The sequence below is a fragment of the Centruroides vittatus genome, unplaced genomic scaffold (genome assembly GCF_030686945.1).
Source record: "Centruroides vittatus isolate TY-2023 unplaced genomic scaffold, ASM3068694v2 contig_364, whole genome shotgun sequence".
In the NCBI taxonomy this organism is placed as follows: Eukaryota; Metazoa; Arthropoda; class Arachnida; order Scorpiones; family Buthidae; genus Centruroides; species Centruroides vittatus.
In genome coordinates this window covers 2,329,047-2,344,704 of record NW_027122188.1, presented here as the reverse complement: position 1 = coordinate 2,344,704, position 15,658 = coordinate 2,329,047, and the positions used below count along the sequence as shown (strand labels likewise).

Genomic DNA, 15,658 nt, shown 5'->3' with positions numbered 1-15,658 from the left:
TCGCAGCGGAATTCGGTGAATTTTTCGGTTTGAAATCTCCTGTTCTATTTTTCAAGTATTTTTCCATTTCCACCTGAAGAACTGCATAGAGTTCGAAAACGTTTGTGAAACGATTTTTTTGCAAGATACACAGTGGTAACAGGTTTGTTTTTGATTATATTGGGTTTGTACAAATGTTACCTAGGTGTAAATCACAACCACCCTGTATGATAAAATATTTGATGTAATGTTAGTTCTATTGATTTTCAAAATGTTTAATATTTTACAAAATTTAAAAAATGCTTAATTTTAAGGTAATTCTTTTTAAAATGTTTGTTTATTTTATAAGGATTATTATACCATGGAGATGTATCCTATTGATGATGACGAACTGAATAGTGAATTAATTACTCAAGATTCAGCTATTGCTGATTCCAAACAGTCAGAAAACTGCTTACCAAAAAAAGTTTCAGCTAAATTATCTAAAAGTAAGTGCATTAAATATATTCATTTTTTTTTTCATGTGATTTTGAATACAATAATGAAATATTTTAACTTGATCATAAACTTATTTGAATTAGAACAATGTAGAATATAATTAGATTCAAGTCTTAATAGAATCAGTTAGTTAATTTTATTTTCTGCATTATATAATTACTCAGATTTTTAAGATAATTCTTTTCGTGTTAGCAATATAATTAGGTTATAATTTTAGCAATATTTAGTTTCGAACTACTATGGGTCTGTATTTGTGGATAATCAGATTGTTTTTTAGACGTTCAGAATGGATTGATTGATAGGATTGATTAAAGGATCTTTGTCATTCAATCCCACTGATCTTTAAATACTGACACTAAACAGTCACACATGAACAGTAACAAGACTTTACTAAAAAAAAGGTCAGAGCCTTCGTCTACATCCCCAGGCAACACTCAGGCAAAAACTAACGAATTTTCATGCACTTTTTTCTTTCTTCACATCACATTGCCAGCCAACTTTGGTTAGAAAGTGTTGCCAGACAGTGTTCTCGATTTCTGGCTGGTTCTGGCAGCCACAGCAACTCCCCCACCAGTGTCTGCGACACAAAATGAGTGGGAAAGAATACATGCCAGCCAGAGCATGTGGCAGTTTGTCAGATTGCAGCTGAATTGTCTATGGCATGTTTAGTCGTCGCTGGTCTTGGCGTTGGAGACGTTGAGGGTAACTGGTTTGACTTGCTTGCTACAAGAATAAAAGCTGGTTTTGTGTGATCAATGGAAATTACAGTTTGTTTTCCTTTTATGCATAGAGTAAAAGTCTTGCTACCATGTGACACAACTTCGTAGAGTCCATCATATGGAGGCTGCAAGGGCTTTCATACAGCATCATTGCAGAGAAATACGCGGGAATATGACTGCAGTTCTTTGTGGACAAATGGGTTGTGATAGGAGTGGTGCACCACAGGCACTGGTTTTAAGTTTGCCATTATAGTCCTGAGTTTTTTGACAAAAGAATGTGGATTGACATCCTGAGAACCTGGAATGAAAAATTCTCCAAGCAGCCTGAGGCTGGTGCCATACAGCATCTCAGCTGTGGTAGTGTTGGTGTCTTCACAGAGCACAGCTCGCAATCCTAACAAGACTGTAGGTAGCACTTCCGTCCATCTTTCAGTAGCATGACACTTGATGGCAGTTTTAAGTGAACGATGAAAGCATTCAACTACGCCATTTGCAGTTGGGTGATATGCTGTTGTGCTAACTCTTTGGGCACCAAGAAGTTGAGTAAGAGATTTGAATAGGCCAAATTCAAATTGTTGTCCTTGGTCAGATGTTATTTTGACAGGTACTCCAAAGCGAGATATCCAACTTGAGTACAGGGCTGAATTCATGGTTTCAGTCGCTATATCTGGCAATGGAATTGCCTCTGACCAACGAGAAAATCTATTGATGATTGTGAGGCAATATGTCGAGCCATTGAAAGATGGCAATGGACCAACAATATCAATATGAATATTTAAAAATTGAGTGTCTGGAATAGGAAAGGTTCCCAAAGAGCTAGTGACATGTCTCTAGATCTTTGACTGCTGACAGGAAATGCAGGTGTGAGACCATGTCTGGCAGTCCTTATCGATGGATGGCCAAATAAATTTTGCTTTTACCAATCTGGTTGAGCTCCTTACACCTAGATGAGACAGATTATGGACAGTGTTGAAGGCAGTGCAATGATGATTAGGCAGAATGTATGGACAAATGCAACTGTTGATACATCACTGACAGGAAGTTTAAGCTTCTTAAGTACAAGCGATGAGTCACTTGAAGTCAGGAGAGACTGAAGCTAAGAATCTTGCTGTTGGTCTTTTGCAATCTTGCTATAATTTATTGATGGGCTACTAATTGATTCAATATGAGAGAGAGCATCAGCTGGAACATTATTGACTCCCTTTATGTGTCTGATGTCTGTTGAGAATTGTCCTATAAAGTCGAGATGTCTCAACTGACGGGGTATACACTTATCGTGTCGTTGCTGGAAGGCAAACGTTAATGGTTTATGGTCTATATAAATGGGAAACTGTCGTGCTTCCAGCATAAATTGGAAGTGTTTCACAGCCAAATACACAGCTAGAAGTTTTCGGTCATATGCAGAATACTGACGCTGAGAGTTACTCAGCTTACGAGAAAAGAACGCCAGTGGCTGGAGACCCTGTGCTGTAACTTGATGAAGGGCGGCATCCACAGCAGAATCAGATGCATCGACATGAAGTGCAAGGGTAGCACTCAGTGAAGGATGGTGTAGTAAGGTGGCTTCTGCTAATTGTAATTTGCATGACTCAAATGCTTGAATCAAATTGTTAGTCCATTTAATTTTGCATTGGTTGTTTTTCTTTGTTCCTTTAAGTAGGTTGTGTAAAGGAGTTTGGTGAGGGTGTTGTGTTTCTACCCAATGCGGCCGCATTGGGTAGGAACCTACGATAGAAGTTCAAGATGCCTAAAAATCTTTTCAGTTGTTTGAGGTTCTGTGGTTGCTCCTGTTGAGTTATGGCAGACACATGTTCTGGAAGGGGCATAATGCCATCGGGAGACACCATATATCCTAAGAATGATACAAGTGGGACAGCAAAAGTACACTTGGATGCATTGATTTGCAGACCATACTTCTCTAGGCATTGAAACACTTGCCACGTGTGCATCTTATGTTCCTCCAACGAAGTGCTACTGATAAGGATGTCGTCTAGGTATGAAAAACAGAAGTTTAGGCCTTGCAGAATGTCATGCATAAATCGTTGGAATGATTGGGCTGCATTGCAGAGACCAAAAGGGAGGAAAACAAATTCAAATAGCCCAAATGGTATTGTAATGGCTATCTTTGGTACATCATCTGGGTTAACTGGTTTATGATGGAAGGCTCTAACCAAATTGATCTTGGAAAATATTTGGGCTCCGTGTAGATTTTGACCAAAATCATGGATGTGTGGCACTGGATAGTGATCGGAAACAGTTATCCCATTTAGGGCACGATAGTCTCCAGTAGGTCTCCAATCATTATGGCCCTTGGACACCATATGGAGGGGAGAAGCCCAATTAGACTTTGATGGTCTGCATATACCAGCTCCATCATGTGCTGGAATTCTTGCTTTGCTACTTGCAGTTGAACCAAGTACAATCTACGAGGCTTAGCAAATACAGGTGAGCCGTGTGTCTCGATATAATGCACTGTGTTGTGCCTGATCTTGTCTGAAAAAGGCCAAGGACGAGTGAGATTCAGAAAGTCCTTGAGGATGTCCTGCATTTGGGAATTGCTGATTATAGTTTTGACTGAAATAGGTGTTCCTGTATGATATCTTCCTCATGTAGTAAGGGAAGTCAGGAGGTCAACCAGTAATCTGTTTCTGATGTCAAGAATTAGTCCAAAGTTGGCCAAAAAGTCTGCACTGATTATAGGCTTCTGCGCTTTAGCTACGGTGAATTCTGTGAGGACCCGAATGAGGTCTAAAACTGCATAAATTGCAGAATTTTTGTGTAAAAAAAATTAACGATAAATTATATAAGAGAGGAAAAAAACTCTTGATCTAAACAATGTTACACAAAATGTAAACAACGAATCCTGGATGATGCCTACACATATTAAACGACCTGTTAATGTCAAACCCAAAGGTAGAACTCTGACACAAGTGCTCATAAACAGGTATAAATCTGACTCAAGTAGTCATAAATAGTCAACTTAGGAAAACAATTTCAGAAAAGGGGAAAAATTTGAGGAATAGAAAAACATTGCATATGATTGTTAGAATTCCAAAATGACAGCATTTACAAACAATGGGTTAAGTTATGTGAGTGCAGGTGTTGTGGTTCTATCAACAATCTCCGAGCATAGTCGACAAAGGGTGTCAAATAGACACCTCAAATTGGATCTTTCTCATGACCTGAGTTAGTTTCAGTTTTTCCCCAGGAAGAAAGGGGGAGACCAATTGGGAAGCAAGAAATGGGATGAGGGACCAATCCAAAACATGGATAGTGGAAGAAAAACTATAAAAATCGGAATTTCAAGGTTGAAAGACAGTCTCCTCTGGATTAAGCCTACAGTTGTGCTTTATCTATTGTGCTGTGCTACCGCCAATCACCTAAGACACCGCAGCTTCATCTCACTGATCATCTGCATCGTCCGGTGATCCTTCTTGTCTGCCTGGGGCTACAACCAATCAATCGAACTCTCACCGTTTCAAAGGAACGCCGAGATTTGGGAATTGTCTCATATCAATGTAAACATGAATTTGACCAAATAAACAATTTTTTTCTTGTAAAACACTAGTTTTTCATTTGCCTCCTTTGCCACAGCCCACATACTGTACATGGTTTCCCTTAGGCTCATTCTGACGCGTGATTGATTTTACTCCCTTCTTTTTAGTCAGCAAATCTTACAATTCCCTTCTGAAAGAACGTCTCAAGCTGAGGTCACGTTCCAGCACTTTTGATCCATACGTCAAGATTTTAGAGTCATTGGCAGCATACAATTCAAACTTTTGTAGGTTGATTCTTAGTGTGGTTGGGATGATCGCTAAATCTGCTCCAGAATCAATTAAAAAATTTAGACCAGTTTTGTTGTCATACACAAACAAACAGCTATATTTCGGAGCCAGGCTGGACCCACAGGCTGTTACTGCGGCTGGCTGCTCTCATTTCCCTGATCAGCAGTTTGGTTGAAGGAACATGATGAACAATATTTCCTAGCAGCTGATCCAAACTTATCATGGTAGTAACAATATCCCTGATGGCTGAGACTTCTTCTTCGAGAACGTGAACTAATGTGGTACTTCAAATTCAGGTTATGCCAGTTTCTCTCTCTATTATGATAACGGGGGTGAGCAGTACACAATACATTAAGTTCTGCAACCTTCCTTGTGAGTTCTAAAATCTGCAGTTCAAGATTTTTTATTGCAGGATTTTCGGCTTCTAAGTTGATGCTGGACAGTTTGGTTGGTTCTGTAAGTTTGGCAACCTTATCAGCAATGATGGCTAGCTTGTCTAGTTCATTGCTAACAGCCAGGACTGTCTGAATATTTTTGGAGAGAAGTTGGAGCCACAGGTTTCTAAGAAATTCTTCAGTAATCTTGCCCGCTGAAAGCTCCCTCATTTTACGGAGTAGAACGCTGGATTTCTGATTCTCTAATGCCAGATCTTCAAGCAGAATTTTAGCCTCTTTAGCAGCAGAGTTCTGGAAAATTTCGAGGAGTCAATCTTTGAGTTTAGAAAACAGGGCCTCAACTGGATGGTCAAATACTAAATCACTGACACTAGATAGAATCTCAACATCCAGAGAATTGATTAAATAGTTGTACTTAGTTTTCTCACTTGTAATCCAATTAATGGCAAAAGCCACGTCTAGCTGCACAAAAAATAATTTGATGTTGGTTTTAGTGAAGATAGGCATTTTTGCCTGTACATGTCCAATTTCCAACTTGTTCTGTTTTGCCATTCTGGGCACCTAACTATGTGGCTACAAGGAAAGCGTGGGATAATCTTGGATTAGGCTTAGCCTGAGTCATGTATTCCTAGTCTTCTTATTGAATTTAATGTTCAGAAACTAATCATACCTGCATGTCCTGTTAAAAGGATCCTTTTTAGGCACAGTGTTGTTCAATATCCAATTCAGTTGAAAGTCCAGGCAGTTCATTAATCGGATCATGTTTGGGTCACCACTTTGTCATTCAATCCCACTGATCTTTAAATACTGTCGCTAAACAGTCACACATGAACAGTAACAAAACTTTATTTAAAAAAGGTCAGAGACATTGTCTACATCCTTGGGCGACACTTGGGCAAAAATTAACAAACTTTTGCACGCTTTTTTCTTTCTTTATGTTGCCAGCCAACTTTGGTTAGAAAGTGTTGCCAGACAGTGTTCTTGATTTCTGGCACTGGTGGCCACAGATCAATACATATTAATATCTTTTATCTAAATCTCATTTATTAAAATCAGTTACTATTTCAGTTACTATCAGTTACTATCAGTTACTAAAAGATCTTACTATCTCTCCCTTGAAAATATTCTATGATTTATCAATCATCATAGTTTTAATTATCAGAAAATTATGTCAAGCGGTCTGGCTAGTACTAGCTACAGTCCAAGTTCTAAATAAAATACATATGAGATGTATTTGAATACCTAGTCCAAGTTCTTGGGAACAATGGAACTTTTTAGAATCAAATAATTCTCACTTTTTGTATTTGAATATTATCAGTAGAAATCATTTTGGATCATTGGTGTATGAGTTAAGAGCAGGTGGCAATACCCCTACTTAATTTGTACAAAACAATGAGAAAATTCAGGAAGAGCAAGAAAATCAGAGAGAAAAAACAAAAAGGTTAACAAATTATCACAGATGAAAAGTTAAAAATTAGTATTTGTGTAAAATTTCAAGAACATCAACCCCTCTGCCCAGCAGTTTTAGCAATATGCCCATGTTTTGGATTAATTTGCATTAAATCTAATAATAAATATTTTTTACATATGAAACTGATTTTACTATAAAAGTGAATGTAACTTTCTGACATTTATTTGATATAGTTTAAAGATAAAAGTACTAAAACTTGTAAAAATGTAAAAAATGTTTGCTATGATGTGATTCTGGTTTATACAAAATTTACTCCAATTATTTTTAGTCTTCAATAATAACTTTAAAGCAATGAAATAGCAAATAAGTTTGTAGCATTTTAGGACAACAATTTTTTTAACATGTATGATAATGGTCAATGTTCTCTGAAATGATAAATTATCAGCTATCAAGAGATAAATTCAAATAGAAGTGTATAATAATATCAATGAAAACATAGATTGAATGAGCAGATAATGAATGGGAGAGAACTAAAGGTGAGGTATAATAATTTTCAGATTGCAAAGCACAAAGGATTTTTCACACTTTCTAAAGAGAGTGTTAGTGGCTTTAGACAAAGTAAAAGCTGTTTAATGAGTTTATAATTACAATTTAAAACTGGCATATAACTCACAACATTGCATAATCCACTTCAACATCAACTTTCAAACTGCTTTGTAAAACATAGATTGCCTGCAAGCAGTGCCATCCATATCTAGGCAGATGCTAGGTGCACAGGAACAGTGCCTGGAACAAAGGAACCTTGAAATGGAGCTGGAAAAAAAAATGTCAAATATATTGTAAAAATAATTTTGTTTAGAAATACATGAATGCTGTTGTATACACAAAAATTATTTGTAAGTAATTGTATTACTGTGATTATTCTCCCCGCCAAAATAATTAACTGACTGAAAAAATTTTGCACAGGACAGACAGAAAGCTAGTTATGACATTGCCTGTCAATTATTAGCATGAAATTGCTGTAGTTTTTTTAGACTTCAAAGCAGAAAGAAGAATATTAGAATCTTGTTATTTCATTCTGAATCATTGTTTTCATTTTATAATATTTGAAACATCTGATTTTTTTCTGAATTCTATTTTTCCTTTTATTATTTTATTTTCAAATGAGATTTTATGAAGACTATAGAAAAATGAAATGGAATTTTGCACGAGTTATATACAATAACTATTTGGAAATCAGCCTCCAGTGGTATGAAATAAAACAGGAAAAAAGTAAAACTATATTTATTATACACAAAAGTTGCACACATACATAAATTATTTTTAAACATAATTCCATATAAATCCAGACATTTATTATAGCATGACACTATCTTCTCTATAACTTCCTTGAAGAAGGATGCTGTCAAGGACATCATCCATCAGCTCTTCATTGTTGTCAAATTGCTGCATCCCCAACCAAATTTTCATTTTTGCAAACAAATGATAATTGCTCAGTGCAAGATCCAGTTTGTAGGCTGGGTAGTTGAACATCTCCCGTCGAAACTATTTGAGTAACTCTTTTATGCATGTAGCTGTGTGGGAGCATGCATTGTTATGGACCAAAACAATATCTGAGGCCAACATGCCTCACTTCTTGTTCCGAATCACCTTTCAAAGTTTTTTGAGGGTTTTGCAATACACATTCATAGTAATGGTTTTACCTTGCTTATCAGCTCTATCAGCAACATTCTCTTATAGTCCTAAACGACTGTAGCCAGAAGCTTCTTAGGTTTGTTCAGTGAGGCCATATTTATCCACTATTTTGATTGATCCTTTGTTTGCATGTTTTCAGTAAACCGATGTTTCATTCATTGCCTGTTATGATCTTGTACAGAAAATGTCATCATCTGTGTTATAGCATTGCAAAAACCTCAATGCTGACCCCATTTGATTTATTCTGTGATCTTCTGTAACATTTTTTTGAAACCCACCTGTCACAATTTCAGTGTTGTTTGCCCAATTGCAGGAAATTCACAAGACAATTCTGATATTGTGAGCATCAGTCACCATAGACTGTCTCCCTTGCCATCTTCATCATGCACATCTGTTTGTCCCTTAAAATTTCCAGCACCATTCCCTCACACAAGATTCACTCATGAACTTTTCTCCATACACAGCTGCAGGCAATGGATTTCAACTGCACTTCATTCTTCAGCTTGCAAAAAGCAAATTACAGACCAGGCACCAAACACATTGACCAATCACAAGCTATATGACAGCTTTCTGCATGTGTGTCATGGCACTGCAATCAACCACATGCTCATACCTGCCCATCAGGTCAATTTTCAAACAGCCTGTGTATATTCTAGTGCCATTCTTTTTTCATTATAAATTATAGAAATCTTTGAAGATATTTTAAATTTATTTGTGTAATTTAATAAGTAAAAAGTAAATTATTTTATATTAATAATATTTAGATAAAGAAATAGAAAATCTTATTGTTAAATGTACTTCCTGTGGAAAACAAATAAATCATCATAATTCATCCTACGTTCGAAGACATTTACATCTTGGTGTACTTATATGTCGTGTAAGTAGATTATATTTTTGTTTAGAAAAATAATGCTTTATTATTATTATTATTATTATTATTATTATTATATATTGTGAGTGTTTGGAATGGATATGTCTATAATGTATGTGATTTTATTGTGTTTGTCAATGAGTGTGATGTCTGGTCTGTTGTGGTAAATTGTTTTATCTGTGATTATGGCTCTGTCATAGTACATTTTGTGCGTGTTGTTTTCCAATACTGTCCGTGGAATGTATTTGTAGTATGGTTCGTGGATGTCTACTAATTTGTGTTTCTTTGCAAACTCTTAGTGTATTATATTTGCTACTTGATTATGTCTGTGTAAATAATCTGTCTGTGCCAAGAGCTTGCAACCAGAGGTGATGTGTTGTATAGTTTCTGGCATGATGTGACATTTTCTGCATGTGTTGTTTGTGAGTGTTGCATCTTTGAGTATGTGTTTTCTGTATTTTTTAGTATTTATGACCTGATCCTGTATGGCGATAACGAATCCTTCCGTTTCTCCAAAGAGGCATCCCCCAGCTAACCAGCTGTTTGACGCAGTTTTGTCAACAAAATCCTGGGCCAGATCATAAGGATGCCTGCTATGGAGTGCCTTTCGAGCCCGCGATTGCTTAATGGTGTCTATGCTTTTTATATGTTGTGTTGTGTCCATATGATGTGAGTGTAAGTTTAATGGTGTGTTATTTGAGTCTGCTAGAGTTGCTGCTTTATGTAATTGTGATGTTTCTTGTTTTTTGTAGAAAAACTCTCGCAGTGACTGTATTTGTTTGTAGTGAAGGTTAACTATGTCAATCAGGCCACGTCCACCATCTTTACGTGGAAGGGTTAATCTTTCTGTGGCAGATTTAGGATGATATTGTTTATGCTTAGTAAGTGTTGTTCTTGTTTTCCTTTGGAGTTGCTCAAGATCTGTGTGAGTCCAATGTATAACTCCAAAAGAATATGTGAGTACTTGGATGACATATGTGTTTATTGCTTTAACTGTGTGTTTTGCATTTAACTCTGTTCTGAGAATAGCATTTAACCTACTTTGGTATTCTTTAATTAATCTTTGCTTTATTTGTGCATGTTTTGTTAGTTTGGCCTGTTGGAATCCTAAATACTTGTAGAACTCGCCCTCTTCCATGGATTCAATAATGTCTCCATTTCCAAGTGCAAAATCTTCTTTCTTCAGGATTCCTTTTTCTAAGTGAAGTGTTCTGCATTTATCTAGGCCAAATTCCATTTGTATGTCCTTGGTGTATGAATGTGTGACTTGTAAAAGTTGATGAAGTTGTTTTTGTGTGGATGCATAAAGTTTTATGTCATCCATGTACATGAGATATGACAGTGTAAACTGTGTTGTTTTTTCATGTCTGATATTGTAACCATATTGCGTGTTGTTTAACATGTTGGATAATGGATTCAGGGCTAAGCAGAACCAGAGAGGACTCAAGGAATCTCCTTGAAAAATTCCTCGCCTAATAAAAATTTGGTTTGTTTGTATGGAAGTGTTACTAACCCTGAGATGTAGTGTTGTTCTCCAGTGCTGCATAGTGTTTTGAAAGAATGCAATGAGCGATGGATGTATTTTGTACATGTGTAGAATATGTAGCAGCCAACTGTGTGGAACACTGTCGAATGCTTTTCTGTAGTCTATATATGCCATGTGTATGTTTCTGTGTTGTTTGTGTGCTTGCCGTAGAATGACTGAATCTATGAGTAACTGTTCTTTGCATCCCCTGTGATTTCTACGGCAACCTTTTTGTTGTTCCGTTAGAATGTCGTGTTCTTCAATATGTTTGTATATTTTGTTTGCGATACAGGATGTCAATAACTTGTACAGTGTTGGAAGACATGTAATTGGTCTGTATTGTGTGGGGTCTGTGGTATTGTTGTTTTTAGGTTTCATGTAGGTGATGCCCCGAGTAAGAAAATTTGGCATGTCTTGTGGATTGATGATGATGTGTGTTAGGTGTTTAGCTAGTTCCTGGTGCAGTGATGTAAACTTTTTGTACCAGAAATTGTGAATGTTGTCTACACCAGGTGTCTTCCAGTTGTGTGTTCTGTTAACAGTGTATTGGAAATCATGTATGCTTATTTCAGCACAGGGCATAGTTGGTATGTTGTGCAAGTTTCTGTTTTCCTCCTCGATCCAGCCTGCTTCAGCATTGTGCGTGACAGCCCTGGACCAAAGAGAAGACCAATATGTTGCGAGTTCTTCTTCTGTTGGTGTGCCACTGTGCTGTGTATCAGTGTTTGCTTTGTTATTAATTTGTCTGTAAAAGAGTTTTTCATTGTTTGTAAATAATTTATTTTGTTGTTTTCGTAGTGTACATGTTTTGTATCGTTTGAGTCTACGTGCTTTGGCAGCAAGTTTTTGCTTTAGTGTATCAATGTATTCTGTAATGTGTGTGTTGTGATGTTCGTGTTTTGTGTGTGTTGTGATGTTCGTGTTTTGTGTGTGTTTTTATTTTCTTGAAAATGTTTTTGAGCTGTTTCCTTAATTTGGGTGTTATGTTGTTTTTAGTGTATTGTGTCAGCCTGCCTAATTGCTGTCTAATGTCATTTATTTGTGTTTCTATTCTTCTCTGCCAGGCAGGCTTGTGATAGAATTGTGTTTTCTGTGTATTTGTCTGTGATTGTACTTCAGCCATGGTGTGTCACAACTGTGACTGCCCCAGCATAAACTAATGTATGAATGTCTGCGAGTGTAGAAATTGAATGAATGTAGTGTGGTAGTAAGTGAGTGTTTACATAATTTAGTGTTTTTCCTACTTCTTTTGATGTGTTGATTTTTGATATTCGTAGTCGTTGTGTGGGATCTGTACCTGTATATTTAGTAAGTGTTTCCTGAAATATAAGTGAGAGCGTATTAACTAAATCCATGTCTATGTTATCAGTGATGGATGAGGAAGTGTCTGTAGTATCATTAGTGGTAATTGTTGTATGTATGTTATTATCAATGCTTGCTGCTGGATTATCCTGACAGGTTATGTGATCTTCATTAATGTTAGATGTTTCTGTCTGTTGATGTATTTGATCAGCAACCTGTTGTTTGATAAGTTCAAGTGTTGTTTGTGGAATAAGGTTGTTGTGTATAATTGTTCTTTTTTGATCAACAACCCTTTGTTCGGTGACAGTGAGATGAGGATACTGTTGTGTGAATCTATGGTGTAGTTGTTGTCTGTATGCTGTCATGTGTGTTTCGAGTTTTGTGATCGTGTAATAATTACGGATTATAAACTCGTTCATTTCTACTGTCCATTTCATCCGTTGGCGTGGTTTTCCAGCCTTTGTGGTCTGTGGATGCATTGCCACAGAAACACCAAGGCTGGGTTGGTTCCTCACATCTGTTGAGGGCATTGCAGTAGCCATGCTTGGGCCGGTGCTGCTTTCGCCACCGGTAACCAAGGGAGACTGTGACCTATTTTTCGAACGTGAGCCTCTGCCTAACCCACGAACGCGGACCTTGTTAACCCGGGCGACGTCCGAGCCGGTATCACACTTTGATCTAGTTATTACCATGATGAATATCTCCACAGAATGTGGGCGTGGTCACTCTTAGCTTCATTTCTCCCCATAGATTTTACTGGCATGGGTGTCCCTACCAGGAGCTTATGCTCCAGCCTGCATTGCCCTATGGATCAGTAAAATTACTGGGCTCTCCCACCACGACCAGGTGGTGACCACGGGAGAGTTATTATTATTATTATTATTATTATTATTATTATTATTATTATTAATTGCATATTAGTCTGTTTAAACAACTAAATTTTGAATAATAATTATAGCAACTTAAGATTTATTTATTCATTTAGGAAATTATATAATTCCTAAATAAAGAGAGATGTATATCATGTTTTGAAAATGTAGTAATTTAACGATTAGATTAGATTAGATTATCTTGAAGTAAGAAGAAAAATATTTTAAAATAAAATTTGGTTTTATTAGATTAGAGTTTATCAATATGATTTCTGTGCAGAAAATTCATTGTTAACTACTCAAAAATATTTCAGTAATATTTGTTGCTGCTTTTTAGTTTCAGACTACACTGTGCATACAGAAAGCAGAAATTTATTCTAAAGATTTCATATCTAACAGATATAATGTTAATGTGGTACCATTAAGTGATTATGTGCAACCAGAGCTGAATATATTTAAACAATAATTTGATGCCTTCTATTAACAGAAAAAATAAAAAAAAAAGATTATAGTCATTGCAATTAAAAATAATTACTTTACAAACAACCAAACACCTTAAGTTGCTGAGAAAATTTAATAACTAACAAACGTTTTCAGCCAAATCTGTTGGCCATCATCAGGTTAAACATATTCGAATGCAAACACAAAATGGAACAAAAAATTTAAATACAAATAAATAAAATAACGGATAAAATATACATATAAGAAAGTAAAAATTAAATATAAATAACAAAAATATATAAAAAATATGTATAGGTTAAATAAATAAATATTAATAAACTACACGAAACTCTAATAAATGCAAGAAGTGCATTTATCAATAAACTATACGAAATTCTGACAAATACAAGATATGCAGTGATAACAAAATCAAGGCATTAAATTAAGAGCTGTCAAACCTCTTAATTAAATATTTCCATGCCGAAGGCAACCCTTCAGCATCCCTGGCATTAATGTAGGCATTATGTAATCTGCTCTTAAATATTTCAATTTTTTCGGCACAAAACGCTAAAGTCGGTGAGTGTACAGGTTTAATGATGTCTGCTTCACCCCACTTGACTACCGAGCCTTCAACCTGCACCATCTGAGATAGAATTGTGGCGTTAGATCTTTTGCTGATGTTGTATTTGTGCTCCCTCAATCTAATCCCTAAGCTTCTATTAGTAACTCCAATGTAGTTTTTATTAATGCCTAGTTCTTGGTTTTCATTAGGAATTTTGTACACTCCAGCCATTCTTTCTTTATCAATATGGTCTTTGTCGTTCCTTAATAATTTATACAAGTTGGGAGCCCTCTTGAAAATTAACTTGGTATTTTTGCGGGCTGAGATTTCCTTCATGATAGCTTCTTTCTTTCTGTCATACGTAAACTTTGTGAATTTGCGGAAATCCCCTCCTTGAGCTTTTGTGTTGTTATTCTTGTAGTTTTTGATTAGTGCGGTTATCATATCCGCCCTGTACCCTAGAGTTCTAGCGATATGCGATAGATTTTTTACCTGTAGATTTCTTTTTGTTTTTTCTATCAACCACACTACTGCAGTAGAGAAAAGCCCTGCGAACAAGGGCACGGAAAGCAGCCATTTTGTATTGGTAAGGATCATTCGAACGCGATGGAATGTACAAAGGGCTATGTGTTGGTTTTACGTACACTTTAGTGATCAAATGTCCTTCCTTGAATTCGATGTCAATGTCTAAAAAATGTATCCGTGAGGAACACGTCTGTTCAATCTTTAGCATGAGGCCGTCATCGTTGTTGTTGATTCTATTAATAAATTCCTCGATTTTCCGGTCATTTTTCCATATTACAAGGACATCGTCCACGTATCTTTTAAAATACATAATGTCATTCATGAAGCCACAAATAACACTCTTTTCTAACCTTCTCAATACAAGTTCACACAACAATCCTGACATAGGACTTCCCATTGGGACTCCCCTTTTAGTTTGTATTGACGGCCATTAAAAGCGGAAAAAGATTCATAGCAGACAAGGTTAGCTAGCTCTATCAAATCATTACTGTAATTTGCCAAATCTGTGCTTTTGCTGTGCATGAAATCCAAAAGCGCTACCTTGCATGACTCAATTTTTATAGAGGGGTATAAGCTCTCGTAGTCCATTACGGTTCCAACCTCATTATCCACTAAAATTAGATCTTGTATCTCATTAACCACATCCCTGGGATCCTTTGCCACATATACGTTATTCTCGAGCTGAGAGGTGAGAAACTTATGTAATCTCTTTTCAAGAAAAAAGGTTGGTCCTCTGCATCTTTCAACTATGGGTCTTACTTCCTTGCCCTCTTTATGGGTTTTGGCAAACGCAAATAATCTCAGCATACCTGGCCTAGGATTCCGACAATTTTTGAGAAAAGGTAATAAATTAGTGATTTTCAGCAAAAGATCTAACGCACAATTCTATCTCAGATGGCGCAGGTTGAAGGCTCGGTAGTCAAGTGGGGTGAAGCAGACATCATTAAACTTGTACACTCACCGACTTTAGCGTTTTGCACCGAAAAAATTGAAATATTTAAGAGCAGATTACATAATGCCTGCATTAATGCCAGGGATGCTGAAGGGTTGCCTTCGGCATGGAAATATTTAATTAAGAGGT

The 15,658-nt window shown here is 36.4% G+C and overlaps 1 protein-coding gene across 1 annotated transcript in view; it reads left to right on the top strand.

The window, feature by feature from the left end:
• LOC136975108 (transcriptional regulator ATRX homolog) overlaps positions 1 to 15,658 on the top strand; it is a 162,927-nt gene that overhangs the window by 17,162 nt on the left and 130,107 nt on the right. Inside the window, exons 2-3 of the mRNA XM_067270115.1 lie at positions 329 to 467; positions 9,247 to 9,359. Of these exons, the coding sequence (XP_067126216.1) occupies positions 341 to 467; positions 9,247 to 9,359 (240 nt within the window). The 5' untranslated portion in view covers positions 329 to 340. The remainder of the gene's footprint in view (positions 1 to 328; positions 468 to 9,246; positions 9,360 to 15,658) is intronic.